The sequence below is a fragment of the Musca domestica genome, unplaced genomic scaffold, assembly GCF_030504385.1.
Source record: "Musca domestica strain aabys unplaced genomic scaffold, Musca_domestica.polishedcontigs.V.1.1 25, whole genome shotgun sequence".
Taxonomy (NCBI): domain Eukaryota; kingdom Metazoa; phylum Arthropoda; class Insecta; order Diptera; family Muscidae; genus Musca; species Musca domestica.
Genome location: NW_026712277.1, coordinates 10,215,508 through 10,229,946, shown reverse-complemented (window position 1 = coordinate 10,229,946; position 14,439 = coordinate 10,215,508). Strand labels below are relative to the sequence as shown.

General features: G+C 36.8%; 1 protein-coding gene and 1 long non-coding RNA gene across 12 annotated transcripts in view; one reads left to right on the top strand and one right to left on the bottom strand.

Annotated features, from left to right (window-relative positions):
• Positions 1 to 14,439, top strand: part of LOC101894476 (protein kinase C, brain isozyme) — a 99,797-nt gene that overhangs the window by 50,376 nt on the left and 34,982 nt on the right. For 7 of the 11 annotated variants that reach the window (XM_059123802.1, XM_059123801.1, XM_020034867.2 and 4 more), the window contains one exon: positions 6,200 to 6,226. The exons of the other annotated variants lie outside the window; for them this stretch is intronic. In XM_059123802.1, coding sequence (XP_058979785.1) covers positions 6,200 to 6,226 — 27 coding nt within the window. The remainder of the gene's footprint in view (positions 1 to 6,199; positions 6,227 to 14,439) is intronic. 11 annotated transcript variants of the gene reach the window in all.
• LOC131802968 (uncharacterized) overlaps positions 1 to 14,439 on the bottom strand; it is a 128,890-nt gene that overhangs the window by 90,011 nt on the left and 24,440 nt on the right. The gene's annotated exons all lie outside the window — the stretch shown is intronic.

Genomic DNA, 14,439 nt, shown 5'->3' with positions numbered 1-14,439 from the left:
TTGAGCAGAAAATAATAATAACTTGATACTTGAAAAGGTCAGAAAAAGCATAAAATAGTTATGCCAACAGAAAATGGAGTTAAAATTATTGGATTTTATCAGAGATTCTATAAAAAACTTTGTTATTATTTATTAAATTAAAAAATAAATAAATATGAAACCTGGATTAAATAATAAGAGACTTAAAGGTCAGGTCCTTTTAGAGGAGAGCATAATAAAATAAAATTTAAATGAGATTAAAATTTAATTTTTTTTTTTGGTATTTCGTAACACTTGCAACAACAAAAGTAAGTGTACACTATATATCAGATACAGCAGATTATGAAAGTAGAACTAAAAATAAAATCCACATGCATCGCCAGGAATGCATTAATTTTAAAAACACTGCTTAAGGTTATGAAAAATACTCCTACAAAAAATCATTTCAGAATGATGACGTCAAAGAAAAACGTATTCTCCGTCCAATTGCACTATAAGCTCCAAAATAAAAGACACCTCTATTTATATCATAAACCGGGTGAGATGACAAAAATGCAACCAACTTCAGGCTGCTGTCATTTCCAACACACTCGTCCGACAGCTGTTAATATTATTCCAGTGACAGCTTATTAAATTGTTTACAAGCGTACAAAAGCATTTTGGTGAGAATTTTCCAGAAAAAAAATTATTCGTTATGGAATTTAAGCGTCATAGTGTGTTTTTTTATAGTTGGCTGGCAAACCACAAGTGGCTATCGTTAGAGCACTCCAGCATTTAAATGTGAATAAATCTTTTGTGTCTTGTAACATCGCCCGTTACCGTGATACTGGTAGCGTAGCCCGATGTCAAGGAAGTGGACGGAAGGAAACAGCAACATCAGCAGGAATGGTTCGAAAAGTAAAGAAGCGACTTGATCGAAACCCAAGTCGCAGTGGCCGAAAAAAGGCTCGTGAGCTCAACATATCGCAATATTCCATTCGGCAAATATTGAAAAATGAGCTCGGGGTAAAGCTACTGAAATTCCAAAAAGTGCAAGAACGTACACCGCAACAAAAACAGGAAGAAAATAGACTCAAAAGAGCTAAAGAGTTACTTCGCTTGGCCGAAAGTGGTGAACTGCCGAATTTGGTTTTCTACGTCTCCGATGAGAAAACACTCGTGGTCCAACAGTTTGTAAACAAACAACATGATGGTGTTTACTTGCTAATTCCAACAGGACTCAGCACGCGCCACCCAATAATGATTTCCAGCACACAATGGCCACCAAAATCTCCGGATACCAATCCATTGGACTATTGTGTCTGGAGTATTTTGGAAAACAAGATTAGCACTAAAAAGTATCAAAGTGTCGATCACCTCAAGCAAGCGCTTCGCCGGGAATGGGCAAAAATACAACCAGCAGAGCAAAGGTTCTCTCAACGTTTAAAGGCCATAGTTCGAGCCACAGCTGACCAATTCGAACAAATCTAAACATATTCTAAAATTTGATGCTATTTCCGACGAGGCTCTGAACAAAAGAATTCTGAATACTTAATATTAACCATGGAAAAAATTTCATCAATTTTGGTTAATAAAATTGTTTTTTTTTTTTTTTTTTTTTGAAGAATTTGGCAATTTTTCCGAATTCGCTGTGAGATTTCTTTAAATATCTCTCCAAAATAGTCTCGCACTCTCAAACCAATTTTTATGGCTTTATATAGCCATGTTCAAAAGAACCTCAATGAATGAATTGAGATGAAGCTTTATTTGAGATGAAGCTTTAAAATTTCGTAGAGAGCGATAGAGCGATAAACCATAGTATAAAAATGTGCCTTTTTTGGTCTTTCGGACATATTCCAATTGCTGAACTTATTGTCCTTAATTTTCTGAGTAACAGTCGAGCTATTATTTGTTTATAAAATATTATTTTTCCCCCTAACTCCTTCTACTTATTTTCCAAAAATGTCCCAGTTTTTAAAATTTCAACTCTTTTGAATTCCCATCCCCTTTATATGGCTATCTCCATTGTTTGTCACACAAACAATCTCTTATCTATCGATTCTTTCCCTTATTTTCAAGATATAAAATCCATTTGATTCTCTAGTGCATTCAACCATGCAAATGGACTGCAATGTGAGACAAAGGAAAACAGTTTGATCCTGACGATGAACAAAAAAAAACACTGCAAAGGCATTCAATTGGAAATGACTAACAAGCGAACAAACAGCAGACTGTCGACAACAGATTTTTAAGTTCCAACTGGTCCTTTTTCTTCTTCTTCGTCTTCTTCTTGAAACTAGAATGCAACAAAAACGACAATGCCCGCATAAAAATTTATTTCAAGATTTAATTTGATATCTCTGTGATGATTTTCCATTACATGTGTTTGTTGTTATTGGTCTTTGTCGTCTTCTTCGTCTTCTTCTTCTCCTTCAGTGATTTGATTTGGCTCCAATTCAAAAATCGTCATTAAGATACTTAACAGCAGTATCTGCTGGATAAAATATCTAATGACTGGCATTATTAGCAGTGGTGCATCGAATGCGCCACCACCCGTTGTGTTTGATTGGATATTAAACGAGTCATTCGTTTATTTATTTATTCTGCCAAGGAGGTGGCACACACACACACACGCACTGTCACTGGCACACAAATACAACGACAACAAATATTGGCATTCATGTTGTCGATTGCAAGTCCTTGAGGTTTAACCATGTGTGTGTTCAGAGATATCAGAATAATACAAATCGTTATCTAAGCCACACATCGACACACACACACTCACACCATCCAATGGAATTAGCATTTTGGTGAAAGGATGTGTGTGTGTGTGCAAGTGTGGTTGAATTATAAGAATCGCTTATTCATAGCTTTGCTTCTATACGTCCGCTGTGGTTTCCTTTCGTCCGACCCATGAAATGCCGGGATTTAGTTTCTCCAAAAACCGGACTTATGATTTAAGCAACTCATAACGTGTCATTCACTTCATCGTCATTCGACGATTTGCTAAAAGCATTACCATGGCGAGTTGTGACTTTCCATTATGGAAATTGTTGCAATTTCCATTCAAATATCCGAGCATTTGCATAAGCAATCGTAATATGCAAATAATCGAAAATTAAGTTCAATACCATTGATGATGATTTTTAAAAAATTCGATTTGAATTGCCATTCAATGTCAAGGACACAACATGCGGAAAATAGGAATGGTAATTTTTGTAATTAAAAATATGACAGGATTTTGTTTAAAATTTCATAGATAAGCATAAACAAATTATAAAATAGTTTAGGCGAGTTTAGGCGACAGATGGAGAAGTTTTCAATGGCTAGACCGAATGGTTTAATGGATTAAATATTGAAATTATGTGTGACGAACTCTATTCAAATGGAAGCGCGAGTAAAGAGAGAGAGAGAATTTCCGTATACTCTGGGATTTAAGAGAATAAATATGATTTTTTCAGAGGAGCGAGGCTGATGATTTTGTAACGTAATTCGGGTTAAACTTAACCATATAGAGGCTTTTGTATGCCATAATGTAAGTTAATTACTGCCGAATTTGGGTTTCTCCGTTGAGAAAGCAGTCGTTGTCCCGCAGTTTGTAAAAAAATAAAATGCTCGTGTTTACTTGCCATAGAGAGAGATGAAATTGTGCACCTTCGGTTGGCCACCAGAACTCAAGTACCGGCCATGCTGATGGTGTGGGCCGCCATAATAGCCGATGGTCGCTCTCCGCTCGTATTAATCGACCATGGCATCAGAATAAATGCAGAAAATATTCTGGAGGGTTTATTAAAGTCTTGGGCACGCAAACATTTTGGCCGCAAAATTTCAACAGAACTCAGCACCATCGCACCCAGCAGGCGCCACCCAAGAATGGTTACAAAATGAGGTTCCTCGATTCATTTGCAGCGCACCGTGGCCACCAAAATCTCCGAATACCAATCCGTTGGACTTTTGTGTCTGGAGTATTTTGGAAAGCAAGGTTGGCACCAAAAAATACCAAAGTGTCGATCACCTCAAGCAAGAGCTTCGCCGGCCCAAAAAATGGAACAAAATACTGCAGAGCAACATTCGGGCAACGTGTGACGGTTTCATTGGGTGTCTGAAGGCCATATTTCGTGCCAAAGGTGACCAATTCGAACACATCTAAACTTATTCTAAAATTTGATGCCATTTCCAACGATATTTTATCACTCTGTATATGGAAGCTGTAGCTATATCTCAATTGATTTTCACAAAAATTGATGCTTCCAGACTGAATTTGGTTGAATGTGCCAAAATTCAGGTCATTGAAACTGATATTGACCATTTGGTGCACAATTAACCTCAAATCCGTTGAAGATATATATGGGAGCTATATCTAAAATTGAACCGATTCTCACCAATTTCAATAGGGGTCGTCCTTGAGCCAAACAAATATTGTTTGGAACATTTGATGTCAATCGGATAGTAAATGCGACCTACATTTTGTTCACAAAAATACATGGGCAGACGAACGGACGGACAGACTGACATACATAAATCGACTCAGAAAGTGATTCTATGAAGATTCTCAAAAGTAGCTATGGGTCTATCTCACTTTCTTCTCCATGTTACAAATAAATGCACAAAGACATAATATCCTTACCACTATAACGTGTAGTGTGCAAAAAGAAGTCCATTTTCACACAAATTTTTTTACTATAAAAATATAAACTCATACCAACAACAATGTTCCACGTATTCACCACATCCTTATTCAGAAGGATAATCACAATTTTATTCAATGAAAATCCCATTTAAGCAAACGCTCAGTACTTGGAGACTCTGTGTACATCATGGTGGCTGAGTAAATCGTAAATTCCCCGGAAGAGATGGAACACTACTGGAGACTCGCACGCACACACATACACACTACTTGCCACACACAACTACAAGATTGGCCAACCACAACAACAACAACTGCATCTGCAGCTTTTCGTGGAAAATTCACAGCTACACCGCAAAAATGCTTTTAAGCAGCAACCACAAATCTTGGCCAAAAAGAAATGGTGTGGAAGGAAAATATTGGGCATATTTGGCAGCAGGGAGCGTATTTGCATTGCTGGGCAAAGCGAAAAAAAGAATCTTCTTCAAAATAATTCGACATAATTGTCTGCAGTGAAGTGTTTTCTTTTATCCTTAATTTAATTTTTTGTATTTTATTGCCATGTGACCTGCTGTGATTTAAGAATATTTATGGCCGGCTAGGTAATGGAAAAAAGGTGTATATGCCTGGGCAAAAGCGTGGAAAATCTCTTGTTCATATAACACTGCGTTTCGAACAACAAAGTCAACCAATGTTGTTGTTGTTGTTTTATTGGTTTCGACTAAGTCATGCGTCATTGCGGTAGGCTTTGGTGTCAAAAGCAATTCATAGTTGACATTCTGGTGGCTATGGAATGTAAATTGGATTATAAGAGGGCTGGAAGGAAAGTAAAGCAAAACAAAACAACAACAAAAAACAATAAGCGAGCTATCAATGGACTATTTTTGTGTGCGCTAAAGCCCTAAAAAGGACTTTGAAAAACCAAAACGAAAAGGAAAACACATAATGTTTCTTTAAGTAGGCGATAATGTATATCCAAATCCTAAAAGTATGCTATTGTAAGTTGATATTACCATTTATTGCCTACATTTAGGGGTGCACTTATATTCATTAGCAATAAGTATTGTGGTTTGTTAATTATGTCATTATCATGGTCATTAATAATAAATTTCCCCGCCACATTTCACCACTTGTAAGTCCGCAACATAAAAATTAAGACCCCCCCCCCCATTTTTTACTTCATCACACATTTCATGCCAAAAGTATTTCTCTGAGATATTTCTTAATTAATACTTATCAGAGCTAATGAAATAAGCCATAACTGTCATCATAACAATTATAGCTGCTATTCGGCTGTTGTAAATACACATCGGCATAAGTAGGGATTGCTGTAATATGTATAAGTGGTCCGGGGCCACTATTCACAAATATTCCAGGCACACATAGGCCATCAGTCTGTCAGCCAGCCAGCCAGCCAGTCCGCCTTCTCGGCCGCTTGGCAAACGTAAAGATGCTACTGAATAATTCATTCATCATTTGGCCCTCAGAATCCGTAGCTCATCTTTGCCGAAAAACGCCAGTCTTGTGGTTTTGTTTCGTAGTCTTTGTTTTCCATGTTTTGTGATTTCTATGATGATTTCTCTCTCTCTTTTCCTTTATTTTTCTTTCTCACAGTGGCTACCAATATGGATACCAGTGGATGTAGGTATTCACAGCGGTCGTTTGTGTTATTTTTGTTATCTTTACCTTCTACTCCCATTAATTATTCACGTGGCTAAAAACAGTAGTAATTCTAATGAAAATTTCAAAAGAAATCATCTTTTCTAAGAGCATTTTTTGGGGGGAAAATATTTTCCTGCATATTCATTAAAATCAATTTGAATGTTTTTTTTTTTGCCATAAAAAATTAAAGGCGAAATGTATACCATTTCAATATAAAATTTTGTTATGGGTCATGGGAATTGAAGAGTTGAAATGAAAAACATTGAGGTCAGCAAAAAATATATTTAAAAATGAAAAATAATACCCAATATTAAAAATAATGAACATAGCATAAAATTGCAGCATACTTTGAGGAGTTATCAAATTTCTCTTTGTACAAAATAATACTTCCTTTTTTGCATCCTCCACCTTAATTTCAATGATTGTATAAATTATCATTCAATTTAAAATTTTCAAATACTTCCTTGCACACAATTCCAACAATGTAAGGCAGTACTCCTCTCCCATGGAAATAAAGAAGGTCAATGTCTGGAATTTATTTCACCCAAAGCTATGTGCATCATGAACCAACTACAAATAATTGAGATTGAATACGTTGTCGTTTACACGATGAGGATTTAGTAGAACTACCATACAATTTGCTCTAGAATATCAAGCAGCGTTCTTTGTCAATCAATCACAGCGAAGTAAGTCCTTCAGCAATAGATAGCATCATTCAAACAGCAGCCACAGCATGACTTTTAACTGAGCCATAGAGAAAAAGAAGATGTTTTCGATATTTCGAGAACGAGAAACAACAACAACAACTCTTCAGACCACAAAAGTTATTAAATCACAAAAAGAAAACATTTCCTTTGAGCACTGAAGAGTTGAAGATACTAAAAATACTCGCAAAGGAATCGAAACTTCTACAACAACGCTTAAGAATGATATGCCAAGGAAAATAGCAAAAGAAAGCGGATTCATGTTGAACCATGAAAATTAACATAAATCAAGGCTGTCAGTTAGGAGAATCAAAATGTCAAATAAATAAAGAGTTCATCGACAATAGAAGAAATAGGAAAAATCTGGCGGGGAAGATATTTCCTATAAAAAATGTTATAAAAAATGTAAGTTCTCTACAAAATTTCATCGAAATAAAATACCTAAAGAGAATTTAATACGAAAAGTCACATTTGATAAATTTTTCTGTATCGAGGATGATTTTTTCTAAAAAGAAATTCATCAAAGATGCCATTTCCCAGAGAAAAATTAATCGACTAGAAACTTTTCCGGAAAAAAGTACATCTAAATCCCTCTTTCCAGGATAATTCCACCGAAGATAATCTTTCCATGAATTTTCCTAGAGAAAAATGCATCAAAAAAAAAAACATCATCAGAGAAAAAAAACATATCCCGCAGAAATGTCAATCGGCGTGGAGAAATGTGCTTTCCTGGAGAGGTAATCAGAGTTGAATTTTCCCAGAGAAAATTTTATCGTCCTTAACCTTTCCTGAAGAAAGGTTCATCGGATATGACTTTTCCCACATAGAAAAGTTCACCGGAGATGACTTTTCCCCTATACAGGGTGAGATTTTTTTTTTTGAATGAAAACAAATAATGTCGGAAATAGCATCAAATTTTTGTATAAGTTCAGATTTGTTCGAATTGGTCACCTTTGGCACGAACTATGGCCTTCTAACGGCCGAAGGAAACCGTCACACGATGCCTTAATGTTGCTCTGCGGTATTTTGGTCCATTCCCGGCGAAGCGCTTGCTTGAGATGATCGACACTTTGATATTTTTTTTTTTTGTGCCAACCTTGCTTTCCAAAACACTCCAGACACAATGGTCCAACGGATTGGTATTCGGAGATTTTGATGGCCATTCCGCGCTGAAAATGAGTTGAGGATCGTAATTTTGTAACCATTCCTGGGTGGCGAGTGCAGAGTGGGATGGTGCTGAGTCCTGTTGGAATTTCCAAGTTCTGCGGCGAGAATGTTTGCGTGCCCAAGACTTTAATACACCATCCAGAATATTTTCGCGATAATATTCATCACCATGGCCGGCGCTTGAGTTCTGGTGGCCAACCGAAGGTTGACATTTTCAGCTGACCTCTTTGGCAAGTAAACACGAGCGGATCATTTTGTTTGTTTTCAAACTGCTGGAGTTCACCACTGCTGGCAGTTCACCACTTTCGGCCAAGCGAAGCAACTCTTTAGCTCTTTTGAGTCTATTTTCTTTCTGTTGCGGTGTAGGTTCTTCCACTTCTTGAAATTTCAGTGGCTTCACCCCGAGCTCATTTTTCATTATTTTCTGAATGGAATATTGCGATGTGTTCAGCTCATGAGCCAGTTTTCGGCCACTGCCACGCGGTTTTCGATCAAGTCACTTCTTTAATTTTCGAATCATTTCTACTGATGTTGCTGTTTTCTTCCGTCCACTTCCTGGACGTCGGGCTACGCTACCAGTATCACGGTAATGAGACATAAAAGATTTATTCACATTTAAATGTAAACAATATAATGAGCTCTCACTGGATTATTTTAACATCTGTCGAACGAGTGGCTTAGAAATGACAGCAGTCTGAAGTTGGTTGCATTTTTTTCATCGCACCCTATATAGAGCACATTTTTCATTTCATTTCCGATAAACTTTTCCCCTAGAGAAAAATTCTTCGAAATTGACTCCTGACATAAATTTCATCCAATTTCGAAATGTTCCGCGCCATACCAATCATGCACACAATGTTAGATTCCAGAACAACACACACAAAAGAAACTTCAAAGAAAAAACTCTGCGTCGATATTTCATTTCGCACAGAAATCTCTTTTCGCCTGTCATCCAATGCAAATTTACACAAAACATTAAGCTGGCATTGATTGGCAAAAAAAAAACTCTTCTGGTTTGCAAGGCAAATGGCGAAAAGCAACAGAAGCGAAAAAAAAACTGTTTACGAAAAACTTGAAGAGGTGAATGGATGGAAAAGCATGAAACCAATACACGCGCAGCAATAATTGCCTACAGATAGGAAACCCTTCAGCAGCCCTTCCTTTTCCACTTAGCCGCTCCTCAGCGATAATACCAGTAAAATCCAGAAAATTGATCTCAACACAAGAGTGTCAACATGTTAACGAGTTTCAATGCCAGGTTTTCGTTTCGGAAAACCAATGGCAAACCCCTTCAGCCAGGATAAACACAATTCAACATTTCACCAAGTCTGTCGATGGGTTTTAAGGCTTCAGCTATCATTTCTCTTTTCCGCCACAATTTGAGATAAGATTTTATACTCTTTCGAGTTGTTTTTGTTTCACACGACGTGAATAATATCAAACAAAAACTGTAGTATACATTAAGGCTGAATTAAATTATTTTTTTATATAACAACAATGGAAATTATTGAAATTCAAGAAAAAAAATTCACTTTTCAAAGGCATTTGTTCGCGTTTCCCCGAAGGCAAGAAAAAAATTATATTTCCTCATAAAATGTTTTTCGCATTCAACCTTTGCAAAAGGTCAAACATTCTTTTATTCCTTCCGGTCTTTTATGCCTGCCGCTACCCAAGAAATAATAAACCAGAAACAAATTCTTGGAAATGCGGTAAGCAACGATTATAACAATCTGCAATTTAAAGAAAACAGATTTAATCTGTTGCCTAAACTAGATTAAAACGGTATCTTAATTAGCATAACACTCTGGGCAAACAATACGAAATAATCTCAGGCGACACAATCTGCCTGCCTTTTGGCCAAGTCCACAGTTTTTTTTTCCGAAACGAAATAAAATAAACCAAAAATTCCAGCCAAGTTAGATCGCAAATATTTATTTTGTACTGCCATCTTGTTTGAATGACAAGATAATTGCATACTTCTAGGCGACAGCATATTGCATTTGCAAACCTCAGCATATTTTTAGGAGTTGTTTAAATATAAATTCATTAGCATAAATTGAATTGGACCATGTTTTTTTTTTTTGGGTGCGAGGGCACGAAAAGCAAACAGAATAAAAAGATTACTCGGCATGTGTTTGGGATTTGGCTGAGGTAGTGAGTGAGCCACAATGCATAAGGCAGGGGGACCGAAATAGCCATAAATATGTTTTTTAAAGGGACGTGAAGCCTAAATTGTCATGAATTCATGTCATTTGTATTGGAAAAGTTCCTTCACATGAAAAACACCATCCCCAATGAACTTTTCTACGTGAGAAAAGTCATTCCGAATGAATTGTTCTATATTGGAAAAATTCATTTCCAAAGCATTTTCCAATTTGCAAAAAATTATTTCCCATGAAATTTTCTACATGGGAATTCATTTCCGAAGAACTCTTCGTAATGGAATATCCTCAACTTTGGGGAAAATCATCTCCAAAAAATCTTCTGGAAGAAAGGAAAGCTGCGATGAAAATTAGCAATTAACGTATTTTCCAAAAGAGACAATACTTTTTAGGAATAAATTTACGGAAAAATTGTGCCAAAGATTTGGTTTCACATCATTTTAGAGTCATATGGAAAGCTACTTTTTCAGATTTAATATTTTACATTTTTGTAGCATACTTTAAGGAGCTCCCAAAAAATCAACTCAAATGTATCGGAATGCTACACAAACTATAAGTACACTTGTATTTATTCTATATTTGTAGCGTTCCTTTTTTAGATTAAAAATCTAGGGGTGCGCCTAAAAGTATGCTGTAAAAATGCAACTAAAAATTGTAAAAAAATTTACTTTATATGCGATTCTAATATAATGCGTAATCTAGCCTTAAGTTTCCTCCCCAATAGTCAACCACTTATGCAAGGGCCTCCCGTCAATATTTTTTAATCAAATACTGTTGCATACATTTAGGAGGTGCTACAAATCCCCCCCCCCCCCCAAAGGGGTTTTGCTTGTACAACGCCCATCGAATTGAATTGTGAAAGCAACAAACTATTTCCACTCGGATACGTCAAAAAGCAAACAAATTGTAGACAATAGCTTTCGGGCCTGGGCCTGAAACATAAAAGCAAAGCTTAATTTTAAAAATTGCATGGCTGTTGTTGTTGTTGTTGCTTCGTTTGTAATTAAAAATCTAAACACCTCATTTGGAAAATAGTCTTTCAACCAAATGAACATACGCCTAATGTGCGCTCAAAACAACAACAACATCGAAAAAATGAGCAGCTTGTAAGAGTTGCGGAAAAAAGCAACATCCTTTCCGCAGCTGTACGTACATACTGCCTTCCAGCACAGGGCACGTTCGATGCATACATGTGCCTGAGCATGCAATGTCATTAAGGTGAGGGTGAAGGATATCCTTTCGACAATGTCTGTGTATCTTGAAATTGAGGTCATTTTGGTATGAATGCAAAATTACCTTCAACTTGCTTAGGCATCAATTCGTTGACAGAGAGAGTGAGAAAGCGGGTGTTGGAGGAATATGGACACAAAACATAACATTTAAGTTTTAGATTTCATGGGGTAGTTGTCTCCGGCTTGTGCCGAGCCAAATTGAGGAAAACGTATCTGGTGACACAAAAGAAAACAGCCTTAAAAACACTTGTCTGCACTTCCTCCACTCAGTCACACTTGGCGCTTATGAATGAATGAATGAGCCATGTCAAGAAATGAACAAGGCTACAGATGATGACAGCAGAGGCAGCAGGATGCGCGTGTGTGTGTGTTTTTGAGTGTATGTGTGTAGTCAGGCGAGAGTGTAGTAACCTTGTTAGAGATTTAACTACAAAAATCATCCGTTCATTATGCTTCTATGAGCGTAAACTGTGAATAAGGGACATTAGCTTCCGAATGTTGAGATATGTGTGGGTATGTATTTTTTCAAGAAAATATGTGTATATGATAAAATTAAATTTTAAAGAAAATTAATTCAAACAAAATAAATGTTCTCCAGCAAAGGTTGTCTCCGATAAGTTCTTGCATATAAATGTTCATCACTGATATCTTTTTTATGGAAAAGTTCTCAATTTATCGATAGAGAATACAAGCATTGACAAGTTTTACTAGACAAAAGTTCATTGGCTCTAAGAAATATTTAAATTCAAGAAATTTTTTCTAAAAAAGTTACTAAGGTAAAGAGATAAATTCCCTGATTCTCAATCTGGAATATTTGTGTAATACCGGTTCATTGCCATTAATACACTCACATCCATTTCGCAAACACAGGCCAACAAACTGTCTTAAATTCATCCCTCTCCCACTCAAAGTTAAGAGAGACATTTCTATGCTGAATATTAAAGATGACCGCAAGAGTACATAAACTCAACTAAAACACACACACACACGCCCACACATCTCAACTAAATCCCTGTCCATTTTATTTATGTAATAACAAAACAATCTCCTTACGCTCTATGAGCCATAAGCTATTTTGGCTAATAGCAAAACGCATAGTGATGTGGACGCATGAAACATGAAACGTCGGCAGATAATATTAACAAAGCCATAATATGACGGTCAAAGCCAATGCCAAGAACCTTTGTGAGTTTTCCCACTCTCCCCGTTTCCCATTCTCTCTCTATCTCTCCGCCTCTCACCCACTCCCACTCAACACCCACAAATATGACAAACAATTAAATCCATAAAATATCTTAACATAGCAAATGTATGTCTTGCTTGTTCTCTTGGGTTGTCATTGTGGCATACGTTTGTAGTGGAAACCTCATAAAATGCAAAAACACATACACTTACAACCGCCCACCCAAGCGAACACAACCCCAGTGGCAAAAAGTGAACAAACACTTTCTACCAAACCGAGATGTGGTATTTGACTGAACCCACACTGCAGAGTGGCAACATTATGACATTGGTAAGTGGTTGTGATGGTGTGGGTGCCACTTACTAACACCACCACCACTACTACTCCTCCTGCTCATATGTCACTATTATGATGTCACAAGCTCATGTAATGACATTGTCACTGGCAGTAATGCTAAAGCCAGTTAAAGCCTCTAAAATGCCATCTCTTTATGGTGAGTAATAGCCGAGATGGCAATACATGAAGCAGCTCTCATTCACACTCTTCAACACTCAGACACTCACATGGTCGCAAATGAAGCAGCCAGCAGCAAAAGTGCTACTCATCCATATCCTCCTCGTAGTTATAACGATTGTATTAGACTGACACGACAAGTGGTCTCACTAATAACACTTAGTGTGTGTGGGTGTGTTTTCAACACAGACATGTGACCAAGGCAATTACAATTTAAGAGTTGTAGTTGTGGTGGTAGGCACCTGAAGGCATGCCTATGGTATTTATGCATAATGACTTTTGAATAGTAGCTGAGAGGGGGTATCGATTCTAGGCAGTTTTTTTTTACTTTGACTTAATTAGGTGAATGGTTGCAAAATGGACAAACTGCCAAAAATGAAATGCAACAACAACACCAAGAGGTAATAGGGCGATATTTGGAGAAGAGAAACTGCACTTCTTAAACGGAGATGACTTTGGATATGATTTTCTCTAAGGAATGCCTCACCAGTGATCATTTTTCCTAAAAAAAAGTTCACCAGAGGTGAAGAGAAGGGATAACTTTTCCCATAGAAAAATTTATCTGTTATAGTTTCCCCTGTGGAAATCGTCATCAGTGGTAACTTCTGTAGAAAAGGTGATCCTTAAAAAAGTTCACCAGTGATGCAGAGTTGAGATCACCAGTGATCACTTTTCCCATTGAAAAGATTATCTGTGATGGCTTTTCGTAAGGAAATTATCATCAGTGATAACTTCTGTAAAAAAGGTGATCACTGAACACCGTTGATTACTATTGACAAATGTCACGATTTAGTGATGATTTTTCCTATGTGGTATTTTTTCCTTCAGAAAAAATCATCAGTGATGATTTTTCTATGTGAGAAGGTCATCAGTGATTACTTTTCTCTAAGGAAGGGTATTCAGTGATGACTTTTCTCTATGAAAAGGTAATCAGCGATGGCTTTTCTCTAAGAAAATTTCATCACTGATAACTTTTCCTATGGTAACCATTCTCAGAGATAAGTTTTTCTATGGAGAAGGTCATCAGTGATAACTTATCTTTAGAAATTAGTATCAGTGATGGTTTTTCTATAGAAAATGTCGCCAGTGATGACTCTTTTATGAAAAACGTTACTTTACTGTGGAAGATGTAAGTTGTCGTTAGTGATGATTTTCCCTATAGAAAAGGTCATCAGTGATGGCCTTTCTTATGGAAATTGTCTTCAGTGAGAGGTTTTCCTATGAAAGAGCT